The sequence below is a fragment of the Lepus europaeus genome, chromosome 8, assembly GCF_033115175.1.
Source record: "Lepus europaeus isolate LE1 chromosome 8, mLepTim1.pri, whole genome shotgun sequence".
Taxonomy (NCBI): Eukaryota; Metazoa; Chordata; class Mammalia; order Lagomorpha; family Leporidae; genus Lepus; species Lepus europaeus.
Window position 1 is genome coordinate 58617934 of NC_084834.1, and position 14102 is coordinate 58632035.

At 37.2% G+C, this 14102-nt stretch overlaps 1 protein-coding gene across 1 annotated transcript in view; it reads right to left on the reverse strand.

The window, feature by feature from the left end:
• USP53 (ubiquitin specific peptidase 53) overlaps positions 1-14102 on the reverse strand; it is a 76120-nt gene that overhangs the window by 19835 nt on the left and 42183 nt on the right. Inside the window, exons 8-14 of the mRNA XM_062199690.1 lie at positions 13311-13457; positions 12421-12570; positions 8494-8656; positions 7099-7251; positions 5716-5862; positions 4009-4744; positions 1233-1309 (exon numbers count right to left, since the gene is read on the reverse strand). Coding sequence (XP_062055674.1) covers positions 1233-1309; positions 4009-4744; positions 5716-5862; positions 7099-7251; positions 8494-8656; positions 12421-12570; positions 13311-13457 — 1573 coding nt within the window. The remainder of the gene's footprint in view (positions 1-1232; positions 1310-4008; positions 4745-5715; positions 5863-7098; positions 7252-8493; positions 8657-12420; positions 12571-13310; positions 13458-14102) is intronic.

The following is a 14102-nucleotide window of genomic DNA, read 5'->3' on the forward strand; positions in this document are numbered from 1 at the left end:
AAAGCTGTACACGTTCAAATATCTGTTCTTGCTTCTTGCTGGCTCTGGTTTGCTAACAAATCACCTAGAATAATGCCATACCACTACATTATTTATTGTTTCCAAACTGAACTTTCCCAGAAAGCTTTTTATGATTTTTTTCTTTGTTCTTAATTCATAAAGTAGTCATTAAAGCTGTTTACACATACATTTCCAGGCATCTACAAAACTGCACTTTCCCACCATCTTTGTAAGTAGACTGCAAAAGGGCTGGCATTGATTGTAGCACAATGCGTTGAGCCACCACTTGTGATGCCAACATCCAATGTGGATGCTGGTTCAACTCCACCTCTGGTCCAGCTCCCTGCTATTGTGCCTGAGGAAGCAGTGAAAGATGGCCCAAGTGCTTGAGCCCCTGCCACTACATGAGAAACCCAGATGGGGTTCCAGGCTCCTGGCTTCAGCCTGGCCCACTCCCAACCCTTGTAACATATTTCTCTCACTCTCTCTCTCTTTCTCACTCACTCACTCTCTTTCTCTGTCATTCCTTCTAACTCTGCCTTTCAAATAAGTAAAATAAAAAAAGACTGGCCAGCGCCGTGGCTTAATAGGCTAATCCTCCGCCTTGCATCGCTGGCACACCGGGTTCTAGTCCCGGTTGGGGCACCGGATTCTATCCTGGTTGCCCCTCTTCCAGGCCAGCTCTCTGCTATGGCCCGGGAAGGCAGTGGAGGATGGCCCAAGTCCTTGGGCCCTGCACCCGCATGGGAGACCAGGAGAAGCACCTGGCTCCTGGCCTCGGATCAGCGTGATGCGCCGGCCGCAGTGGCCATTGGAGGGTGAACCAACGGCAAAAAGGAAGACCTTTCTCTCTATCTCTCTCACTATCCACTCTGCCTGTCAAAAAATAAATTAATTAATTAATTAAATAAAATAAAAAAATAAAAAGACTACAAAATTGAAAAACAATATTTAGCTAATCAAAGTGATACTTTGAAGAATATGAGAAAAACATAGCATGCACAGACAATATACATACAAAAACAAATGCTGACTGCCTTCTTTCAACTATCTTTATTAGAATATGCTTTATACATTAATTTAAATGATTTGTTCATTGATATTTCAAAGTTACTTTTAAATAATTTCTATAGCCATACAGGATTTTCTCTTAGTTAACGTCAAAACAGCAAGCAATAAATTACTGCAATCTATTCTTTACTGCAACTATTACATTTAAGTGAAATGCTTACCTCCTATATGGTTTTTATTCTGATGGGAGTTACAGTCCATGTGTTCTACATTTGAGTTACTCATCTGAAGCTGATCACTAGAAAATAAAACACACAACAAACATATCAGTTATTATGGATTATCTTATTTTTTAGAGAAAGAAAAGAAATTAATACTCACTAAAACAATTAATATATGCCATGTGGCTTAATGTACATTATTTAATTTATAGCTCTCAGTGCTTACAAGTAGTTATGGTCTCCATTTTGCATTGGGATATTAAGGTTGTAAAAGTCTAATTAATTTGCCTGATAATGAAAATTCAAGTCTATTTGGTTATGGTTACTAAGTCCTGATTTTTCTACTACCCTAGGCTACTTTTTCCAAGAAGTGTTATGAAATTGTCTTGCCAAGTAAAAAGAGTTTCTTTGAGTTCTTGTTGAAACAATTATTTTAATAAAATATGAGCAGCTGATTTTTGAAAATCTAGCTTCTTAATAATGAATGTGGTCAAACACAGCTAATATCAAATTAAGATATTCTAGAAGGATTAAAAGCAGAAAAAGAGGTTAGACTGACTTGAGAAATCAGTCACTAAGCTGTGGGCATGTTGTAGAATAATACAAAGAAGGGGCAGGTGTTGAAATGCAGCCATTAAGCTGCCACTTGGGATGTCGGCTTCTCTTATCTCAGAGTCTGGGTTTGGGTCCGACCTCCACTTTTTTCTTAAAATGGCCTGTAAGCATAAGGCAAAAGGACCTGGCTTCAGAAGCTTTTTTTTTTTTTTTAAAGATTTATTTATTTATTTGAAAGAGAGAGGCAGAGAGAGACAGAAAGACAGAGAGAGAGGTCTTCCATCCGCTGGTTCACTCCCTAGATGGCCACAATGGTCAAAACTGGCCCAATCCAAGCTTCTTCCAGGTCTCCTAAGCAGGTGCAGGGTCTCAAGCACTTGGGCCACCTTCTACTGCTTTCCTAGGCCATAGCAGAGAGCTGGATCAGATGTGGAGAAGCCAGGACTTGAACCAGCACCCGTATGGGATGCCAGCACTACAGTTGGCAGCTTACCCGCTATGCTACAGTGGCGGCCCCACCTCCCTCCACTTTTAATCTGACTTCCCATTAATGCCCACCCTGGGTGGCAGCAGATGATTTCTCAAGTACTTGGGTCTTTACCACCCCCATGGGAGACCTGAATGAAGTTCCAGGCTCCTGTTTTCAGCCTGGTCCAGCCCTGGCTTTTGCAGGCATTTGCAGAGTGAGTCAGTCAACATAATCATGTGCTCTGTCTCTCCACCTTTCAAATAAAACTTTTAAAACATAATTACTGGGATAAGTGTTATGGTGTAGTATGTTAAGCCTGAGCCTGCGGTGCCAGCATCCCATGTGTGTGTCAGTTCGTGTCTTGGCTGCTCCACTTCTGATCCATCTCTCTGCTGTGGCCTGGGAAAGCAGTGGAAGATGGCCCAAGTGCTTGGGCCCCTGCTCCCACACAGGAGTCCCAGAAGCTCCTAGCTCCTGGCTTCAGATCAGCCCAGCACCAGCTGCTACAGCCATGAAGGGAATGAACCAGTGGACAGAAGATCTCTCTATCTTTCCCCCTCTCTGTAACTCTGCCTCTCAAATAAATAAATAAATCTTTAAAAAAATTACACTGACAAGTGTGATTGTACTACTAATAATATAATAAATGTACACATTCAGAATTAATTAACTTAACATGATCTTAGTTATTCAACTAAATTCTTTTACATAATTAAAGGGAAAATACAGCTCAAATTGAATTGCACATGTCAGAGATATGATAAATAATCACACAGACTGAAAAATTAAACAATCAACTTAGTGACTGAGATGCAGCCAATTTAAGTCTATGCTTTAAAACCTATAATGCACAGGGCCAGTGCTGTGGCAAAGTGGGCTAAGCCGCCTCCTGCGACGCCAGCATCCCACATGAACACTGGTTCTAGTTCCACCTGCTCCTCTTCCGATTCAGCTCTCTACTATGGCCTGGGAAAGCAGCTGAATATGGCCCAAGTGCTTGGGTCTCTGCACCCATGTGGGAGACCCGGAAGAAGCCCCTGGCTCCTGGCTTTGGATTGGCCCAGCTCTGGCCATTGTGGCCATTTGGGGAGTTACCCAGTGGATGGAAGACCTTTCTCTCTGTCTCTTCCTCTCTTTGTCTCTAACTCTACCTCTCAAATAAATAAAATCTTTTTTTTTTTTTTAAAGATTTTATTTGAAAGGCAGAGGCAGAGAGAGACATAGAGAGGTCTTCCATCCGCTAGTTCACTCCCCAAATGGCCACAATGGCCAGAGCTGAGCCAAACGAAAGCCAGGAGCCAGGAGCTTCATCCAAGGTGCCCCACACAGCTGCAGGGACCCAAAGCCTTGGGCCATCCTCCACTGCTTTCCCAGGCCTTAGCAAAGAGCTGGATCAAAAGTAGAGCAGCCAGAACTGAAACTGGGGCCCATATGGGATGCCAGTACCACAGGCAATAGCTTTACCTGCTACACCACAGCACTGAACCCATAAATAAAATCTTTTAAAAAAGAAAAATCTGTAGTACAAATCAATAAATAACAGTGGTGAAAACAATGGTAATATATTTATTTTAAACTTTCCTAAAAACAACTTATTTCTGGAATCAGAAAATAACTATTAAAATTAAAATCTGAAATATCAAATAAAAATGCGGTTTCTATTGCAGTTAACTGACCCCAAACTTTAAAAATTACTACAATTTATAAGACAGGATGGTAGAGAGAATATCATTCATTCACTTTATGTATTACCTTAAGGATACTATTTCTTTAACACCACTGTTCTCCATTACAGTACCATGTCCATCAATAACAGGTGAGTCCAAATTAGTAGATCCATTACTGATGTGATCACTGCTTTCGTATCCAGACTCCGTCCTTTGTATCTGCCAATTGTCACCATGAATTTTACTCTCTACAAAGCCTCTATTTTTCTCCATTCCTTTTCCATTAGAGTCCAGGGAACTTCTGCTTCCTATTTCCTGCTTCATTTCATCTTCATAAATGGTCATTAAACCTTTCTGTTTCGGATTCTCTTTTGGCCAATTACTAAAATTCTGGTCTTTGCTACATTTAGCTTTGTTACTGATATTTGATTTATGTCTTGGACTGTGCTGCCTTTTTTCACTTTCACTAAAAACACTGTCAACATTTAATGTTTCTCTCATAGGTTTCCAACCTCGGTTCCGGTTTTTACTGCTGCTATTACAGCTGCTTCCTTTATCCCTCGAATCCTGGCTGCTGTCTGTATCATATCCAGTGCCACTGTCACCCTTAACTTTGCCAGTCACTTTCTCTCCCGGAGCAAGAATCTGGGATTTACTTGAACTTATTACTTGTGCAGCTCGACCATGATGGGCAACTCGGTCATGTCTACATGGTCCTTTTCCTTGACTATGATACAGATGTGGATTTCCATATTGTCTAAAGCCATTCGGGGCAGGAGGTGATCCAGATTTGAAATGTGACAGGTCTTCATCAACCAAATCTTTAAAAAAAAAAAACAGTTTAATAATTAAAGTTACAAATAAACAACTCTTTAGAGTCACTTTTTAATCACAAGACAAATATCATGTTTGAGAAGAAAGGTAAAGCAATCACTGGAAAATAAGAAGAAATTATATTGCATACTTTGAGATAAAGTGCTTCTTCAGTCCCCATTTATGCTAATGAGGCATTTATAAAAGAAGCAGACTTTTTTAAATGATCTAAGAGGCAGATAATTCAAGCAGTTTTTTGAAAAAAAGCATTCTAGCTCAATTTACAAAAATCAGAGAAATATTTGTCACCAAATATACTGGTAAAGACTTAAAAGTACGTTAAAGCAATTGCTGCTGCGAGTGAAGAAACAGACATCCACTCACTGGTGGTGCAGCAGCCTTTCAGAAGGCAACTGAGACACATCACATCTGTCACAATTAAAAATAAACATACCCTGACCCAGCACTTCCTCCAAAGTGACTTTATGCTATGGCTAGACCCAAAAAATACACCTGAGATGTAGAGGGACGTCACTGCAGCAGGAACCTGTCTTTAGAGTCCAATTATGCCGTGTCGTAAGAAAAAAAGAGCAAAATGCACAAGAAGTAAGACATGCTTATAATGACTTGGAAACTAGTAACTGAGATCACAGGAAGATGAGAGATTTCAGGGAAAGAAGCCCTTTCACTTTTTTATAACCCCCCTTATTATTTGAATATTCCACATGAATGAAGGACATTTATAAATAAAAGTTAAAAAAATCAAAACACAAAATACTAGTCTCTCAGGCTACAATTATGTAAAAATCAGGAATACTCTGCATTTTTAGGTTTAGTTTAGGTGTAATAAAGAACTCACACTAACAAACATATAGATACATAAACACATAGAAATTAAATTTAATATTATGACACTCAATTTTAAAGTAAAATTTTTAGTAGTCTCTTTTTAAATGAATGCTCTAAGCTCTTCACTTACCTCTATGTCGGCCTAAATCTTTTCTTTGTCCTTTCTCTAAATCTCTCCTTTGTGGAGAAAGTGAATTTTTCTGTTCAATGGCTTTCAGTGCACATTCTCTGGAAATGTCTCTTATCTTTTCCCTTTGATCACTGTGAGTGAACTTAACTGTAAAAGAAATTCTTACAATGTTACAGATCATTTCTCAAAATATTTAACAAAAGTAAAAACAGAACTCTATAAACATTTTAAGGTTTTACTTATTTAAAACACAGATTAAAGCATACAATGAACTCATTTTTATGCTAACTAAAAACTCAGTATTTTTCCTGATGCTGCACATATACTGTTTTATTTTAAAATTTCTTGCATGGCCCTAAGAGCAAGTGTAAAAAGAGAAAAAACTGACTTGCCATTTAAATACCAAGAGCTAAAGCTAGCTGATCATTATTTGCCAGGTATTATTCGAAATGTATCCTCATTTAAATTAAGTACAATTACTATCTCCATTTCAGGCAAGGACAAACTAGACACTTGCCCACATTCCCATCCCCTGTAAATGTAGAACTGGGATATGAGCCCAACATCTCTGATTCCAAAGCTTGTGCTCTCAACCACATACACACTATTTCTGGACTTAAAGTAGGTATATTTTGAAAACCAAAAAATGCCTTAATCTTCAAGTACCAAGAATTCATGAGAGGGAAAAAGAGAGTCTCAGTAAGACTTTTTAAAAGCCTGTATTATAAACCTTTGTTGATGATAATTATTCATTCTGGTTTCATTGGTTCATTTTAATGGTCTGATATTACTTCATTAATAACATTTCAAAACTATCAATAAAATCATCTTGAACATCCACACAATTAAGTTTTATGTATTTCTAAACCATAACCCCACACTGCACTGTGACGCCTCATTTTGGGCTCAAGTCACAGTCATGGCATATAATACAGGGTTGAATAAAAATAAAGAAAAGAACAAAATACTATTATAGCAACTCTGAGCTATTCACCAATAACCACTTAATTTTAGCATATATGCCAAATTATTAATATGTTTGTCTTTTTCAAGCTGTTTGTTAACTCCTTGACAAAAAGACGTTATCAGATCTTTCTTTTACTGGGTAGACTGCCTCAGGCCTACCACAGCTCTGAGTGCATGAGAAATTCAAACAATTCCTGGAATCAAACTGGTCAGGTAAACTATAGCTCTTAGAGAAATGCATCAATCAAAAGACAACATTTGGTAATCTACTTGTCATTTTCTCTTTGTCGCTAACACAGCCAGTGAAGCATCTCCCTTCTTCACAATTCTCTCCAGTAATTACAGATTCAGTTAGTAAAGAAAGTAAGTGGCCAACATGTTCAGTAATAATGTAAAAATGACAACTTAAACACATACCTGGCCCTCTCCCTCCACTTGTCTGAATGTGGTTCCGATTAAATGATGACATATTATCAGTTTGAAATTTCTGGTTTTCTCTCTGTTTGGCCTGGTCGCCAACTCCATTCTCTTTCGAATTATCTGACTTATAAACTGTGGGCTTTTCACATCCTTAAAAAAATAAGTGAAAGTGTGTCACTGTCTTCCTTACTACCAGGAAAGGAAATGTTTGAGTTACTGTTTCAGATACTTTCAAGACTGCAGACAAAATTACTTAAAACTTAAAAGGATTAACGTTGTCTAAGGATATTTACATACTTAGTAATGCAGTGCCAAATGGTCTAGCTTCTTTGAACTTTTTCTGGTGTACTCAATCACTTTTTAAAGTTTATTTATTTGTATTTATTTGAAAGGAAGAAAGAGAGAGAGAGACAGAGAGAGAGAGTAGCAGCTTCCATCTGTTGGTTCACTGCCCAAATACTGGCAATAGCCAGAACTGGCCAGGCCAAAGTCAAGAATTACATCGACTCCTAAATGGCTGTCAGAGACTCAAGTACTTGAGCCATTACCTGTTGCATGCAGAGTGCACATTAGCAGGAAGCTGGATTGGAAGTGGGGATGGGATTCCGCCCCAGGCACTGTCATATGAGAATGTAGGCATCACAAGATGCAGCTTAACCTACTGTGCCATACCTACCCCCACTAAATCATTTTAAATCTCAGTATTCACTGATAGGTAAGAAGTTCTTCTCTGCTGTGTAAGTGTAACAGTGCCTGACGCCTGAAGTTTCTGACTTCACTGAGAAGGAAATGTCCCTTTCTAAACACAACAAGATGTACTAGAATTCCCTAAACTCCACTGTACTGAAACTCAATTTTGACATTATCCTCACATTGAAAAGGAAAGTTCCCTTTTTTTTGTTTGTTTGACAGGCAGAGTGCATAGTGAGGGAGAGAGACAGAGAGAAAGGTCTTCCTTTTTGCCGTTGGTTCACCCTCCAATGGCCACTGCGGCCAGCGCATCTCGCTGATCCAAAGCCAGGAGCCAGGTGCTTCTCCTGGTCTCCCATGCGGGTGCAGGGCCCAAGGACTTGGGCCATCCTCCACTGCACTCCCGGGCCATAGCTGAGAGCTGGCCTGGAAGAGGGGCAACCGGGATAGAATCCGGCGCCCCAACCGGGACTAGAACCCGGTGTGCCGGCGCCACAAGGAGGAGGATTAGCCTGTTGAGCCACGGCGCCGGCCGAAAGTTCCCTTTCTAAACATAACAAGAAGTACTAGAATTCCCTAAACCCCATTGTGATGAAACTCAATTTTGACATTATCCTCAACATTCATTTATGTTCAATATACTAGTATTCCTAGTTTATTATAATAGAAAAACACTAAAAAATGCTATTTTAAAATAATTACCAATATTTTCTGCACCGGATTTGTAATGTGACCAGCTGACCACCTGCCTAAGTGCATCTTCAGTAGAAACCGCTGTGCCATCTGGGTTCGCATAAAACAAAAGCAGTGGCTGGAAGTGGCAACGAATACACTTGGAGACCACATCTTTCCATCTAGCTCCAACCTTTTTAAAAAACATAAAGAATAAAATAAGACCTCTTAATCAATGTGTTTACACGAAAAGGCAAAGATTCTGAATTGATCTGAAATTAAAAAAGTTTTAGACACTTAGATGGTAGCAGTTCAATTGTCCATCAGATGATATGATTAATCTTATTTAGCAAATAAGTTTTTTAAACATTATCATTTAAAAAATTGGTTGGCAGAAATTATAGACTTTCTAAATCAAGATTTAATTATAAATTTTAAAAAGCTCTCCACACACATGGTTGATCAATTTTTGACAAAGACTGCAAGGCAATTCAAAGAAGAATACCAGCGAATCAGTTCAACAAATGCTGAAACAGACAGTGGATGAGAAAAAGAATTTCAACCCTATTACCAATAAATCACAAAAATTTACTCAGAATAAATCAAATAAAAATTACAAAACTTACAGAAGAAAAAATCTTTATATCTTGGGGAAGGTGAAGATTCTTTAGATATGTTATGAAACAAACCATAGGAAACCAAAATTTATAAAAGGATTTCAATCAAAATTAACTAACAACTTCTTTTCTTGGAAAGACACTATGAAAAAAGTCTTTAAAAATAAGATACATCTAATGGAGGACTGCTAGATGGAATAAAGGATTTCTAAAAAGATACACGAATCTCCAATCAGCACATGAAGAGATGCTGAAAACACTATCAACCATAAGGGAAATTTGCAAATTAAAATCACAGTGAAAACAATATGAGGCTGTCGCCGTGGTTCAACAGGCTAATCCTCTGCCTAACGGCGCCGGCACACCGGGTTCTAGTCCCGGTCGGGGTGCCGGATTCTGTCCCGGTTGCCCCTCTTCCAGGCCAGCTCTCTGCTATGGCCCGGGAAGGCAGTGGAGGATGGCCCAAGTGCTTGGGCCCTGCACCCCATGGGAGACCAGGAGAAGCACCTGGCTCCTGCCTTCGGATCAGCGCGGTGCGCCGGCCGCAGCTGGAGGGTGAACCAGCGGCAAAGAGGAAGACCTTTCTCTCTGTCTCTCTCTCTCACTGTCCACTCTGCCTGTCAAAAAAAAAAAAAAAAATATGATGCACCCACTTAGAAGGGCCAAATTAAAAACTGCCAACACACTGCTTGCTGGGACCATGGAATGATAGGAACTCTGGTACATTGCTGACAGGAATTCTATCAACCACTGGGAAATCCATTTGGCAATTTCTTGTACAATTTAACATACACCATACAACCAAGAAATTCCACTTCTGGGTATTACCTAAGAGCAATGGCAAAAATGTATGTTCACACAAAGATTGTTCATTCTTCAACAGGTAAATGCATAAATTGTCATACAGCCATCAAAAGGAACACAACAAAAATGAAGCACTAATACAAACAATACAAATTAATCTTAAAGGCAGTATGCTAAGGGAAAGAAGCCAGACACAGAACAGAACGTACTGCAAAAGACCATTTATATAAAACTGTAGAATGGACAAAACTAATCTATAGTGAGATCAGTGATTTCTTGGGCCCAAGACAGGACAAACCGACTGACAGAAAAAAAGAGCACAACAGAACTCTTCTGGAATGATAAAAACATTCAATATACTGATTGTACAGTGAAATAGGTGTATACATTCATCAAAACTCAAATTGCATACTTAAACTGGGTACATTTTAACATATGCACATTACACCTCTATAAAGCTGCTTTGAAAATAACACAAAAATATCACAAAGCATTCTGAATACTGGGTTTTGCAGGGAAAGGGCCTTTTAAAAAAGGAAATCCTGAGGAGCTTTTGCAAACACACATTCAGCTGGGATTCTGAGATAGACTTGAGGGGCCAGTTTAAAAACAAAAACACCTCACAGGGAGATTCACAGATGCAGTTCTTCCTACAAATTTTGACAATTTAAACTGTGTAGATGCAAAGTAGACACTCCAAATGTTACACACTGACTCAAGATGGAACTCCTTAAACCCTAGTATCAAAACACTAAGTAATTTAAGCAAAATGTTTATTTTTGGACATCAAAAGTATTCATTGGTTTTACTGGTAATTTACATAAAATAAAATTATCCAGTTACAATGGACAAGTCATTGAGTTCTGACAAAATTACAAAGTCATGTAATCCTCACCTCAAAATCTGAAAAGCTCCCTTTTTCAGCTCCTAAAAAACACTGACCTCCTTTCTATAACGTTTTCATTTTCTAAAATTCCATGTAAACAAAGTCACAGTATTAGCTGTTTATGGCTTGGTTCTTTCACTTAGCATAATGCTTCAGAGATTCGTCTACATTACTGCATGAATGAAGAGTTCATTCCTTTTTATTGATGAGTATCGTATTCCACTAGATAGCACAGCACAATTTGCTTATCCATTCACTTGTTGATGGACATCTGTGGTCTTGCCAGTTTTAACTACGAAGAAAGCTACCATGAACATTCAAGTACAATTTCTATGTGGACATACGTCTTCTCAGGAGTGGAACTGCTGGACTGTATGGGTGTATGGTAAGTATATGTTTAAATTTATAAAAAATTGACAGACTGGTTTCCAAAATTTGTGTTTGATTTTTGCAGTTTCACTGGCATCATGTGAGAGGTCTAGCTGTTTCATATCCTTGTCAACTGTTGGTATGGTCAGTTTTTTAATTTTAGTCATTATAACGAGTGAGAATTAGAATCTCATTGTGAACTAAATTTGTATTTCCCTTGTGGCTAATAATGTATTGAATACTATCCCAAGGACCATTCCTATATATTCTTCTCTGAACTGTCCATTTTTAGAGTTTGATTGCCTTATTACTGTGTTGTAAAAATTCTTCAAATATTCTAGACAAAGTCTTCATTAGACATATATTTGACAAATATTTTCTGTGTCTTGTTATTTCATTCTCCTAAGAGTAGCTTACTGAAGAGAAAAAAATTTAAGTTTTGATGAAGTACAATTTTTCAGTCATTTTCAAGGTTCATGCTTATTGAATATTAGCTAAGAAATTGCTATGTATAAATAATCACAGCAGTAACGATAAATGGCCTGTTAGAAAGTAAAGTGAAAGTAAACAGAATTCTACATAAGTTGCTTATAACAACCAAAAAATAATTATTTTTTGTTTACTGGCTAATAACAGGACTCTCAAAACCACTAAGTCTGAAAACAGTACTGTCAATACCTTTATTTTCAAGTATGACATGTCTGATTCTCCTTTGGAACTTAAAAATTCAGACACTTTGCCCGTATACTACTTAACTGAGAATTCAAGAGTCCAGAAATACATATTTTATACAAAGCTCCACATGTGGTTCTGATACCCCTTAAGAACCATTATTCACTAATTTTCTAGACATTAATTTTGGGTAAATATTTACCAAAAGATATAATAGACATTTCTAACTTCACTCACAAAATTTGAAGATTATCCTAATTTAAAAAAAAAATTATGTTTTCATGACTAGTTAACAAGTTGGTGATATGTAGGAAATTGTGAATTAATCATAAAGAAATATATATAAGACTATGTATCTGACAAAAGGGATCATCACTGAAAGTTACATGTTTGTACACTAGTATTTATTATCAATCTTTTATTATTCCAGAAATGGACTACTAGTAAAGTCAAAATAAGCCAAAATCAATATAAGGAAATTTGAACTTAATGATGCTATTACTAATTTATTATTTTACATCATTATATCTTTCATATATATATTACTATGCCATTTGTTCAAAAAAGCAAAATCACAATAATTACTCCAGTTATAGAAATATCACATACCTCTTTCACATTGGCATCATCAAAAAATACCCATTTGGAACTCTTGGTATGAAAAGCAAAGGCACAATAATGTCGGCTGGTGTAGCAGATCATACCAACAAGGTGAAGTTCACTGTTTTTGGCATTTTCATCTGTAACCCTATAAAAAAGCTATTTAAAAAATTAACAGTGAACATTTAATGTTATATCTTTTAAAAATTATAACCTGATTAATCGTATATCTGACTCATTATGAAAAAAATTTTTTCATTGTATATTGCCTATGATTTTATTATTGAAATCATTCCTGACCATTGTACTGTTAACAGAATTACTACTTTCAATTAGTTCATAGAAATTTTAAGTCCAATGAAATAATTCATTACAAATCAGTTCAGTAATACAATATCTCCAGTAACATGAATGACACTTGACATAAACTCCCAATTTCAGACAAAGTCCTGATAATTCCCAAGTCACACATTTGAACATGCACTAAATGTTATATTATTTAGATTTTTAATTGAAACATGGGCCAATTCAAAATATATCCAGAAAATAACCAATCATATCAAGAGATCCTTGCCGAAAATAAATTTTAAATCTCAAATATTTCTAGATTAGCATTTATACTTATAATCATGATCCTGTGCAGATACTCAGATCATCATCATTCTAGAGGGAAGTAGGGAAAAGTCAGGGGACAGTTTAGCTTGTAACTGAAAGCTACTTCTACTCTATGCAGGACAATTTGATTTGATTAAATGTGTAAGAATACATTCAAACATTATTTCTGCTTTAGAAAGAAAATTTAGCTCTGAAAAGCATTAACTAATTGTACTTTAACATATAAAGACTCTTTACAAGAATTTAAAAATAAAAGGAGAAATGAATGAAAACAGTGAAGATACCCCAGGAAGATAGAGATGTGTTGCTAGATTCCGAACAACATCTTCAGTCAAGTCAGAATGCTCAGAATCCCAGACTAAACCAATTGTAACAATCTCTGGACAATTCATTAAAACACGACGAATTTTTATTTTTTGGCCACAGTTACTCTATAGAAAGAAAAAAAAAAAACAGAAAAGGCAAGTTCCAAAAGCATCAAAACAGATATACCACGGCAAAGTTGTACCGAGTTTTTATTATACAATGACAATCCCAACATATATGTGAAACTTATTTCTTCAACATACTGTTAATTGACTTCCAACCTGCTATTTGTCTTAACTGTTAACAAGAAGTTTATTATAAAGTATTTGGGGAGATTTTTGCCTGTTAGACAAAAATTTAACCTAAAGGAAGTAGAAATAAACCCTTAAAGTCAAAAACAATATTAAATGAAAAAATCATTTATCATATTCACTTTTTAAAAAAGAAAATGGGGCTGGCACGGCACAGCAGGTTAAGTTTGCGACACCATCCCATATAAGAGTACCAGTTTCAGTCCTGGCTACTTTGATTTCAATCCAGACCCACTGAGGAAACCAGTAGATGATGGCCTGTTTCTGGGCCCCTGATATCCATCAGGGAGACACAGATGGAGGAGATCCTGGATCCTGGCTCTAGCCTGGCCCAGCCATTGTCTTTGTGAACATTTTGGAATTGAACTGTAGATTAAAGATCTCTCTCTCTCTCTCTCTCCCTCTCAGGCTTACCCTCTTTCTATGTAACTGTGCCTTTAGAATAAGTAAGTACATCTT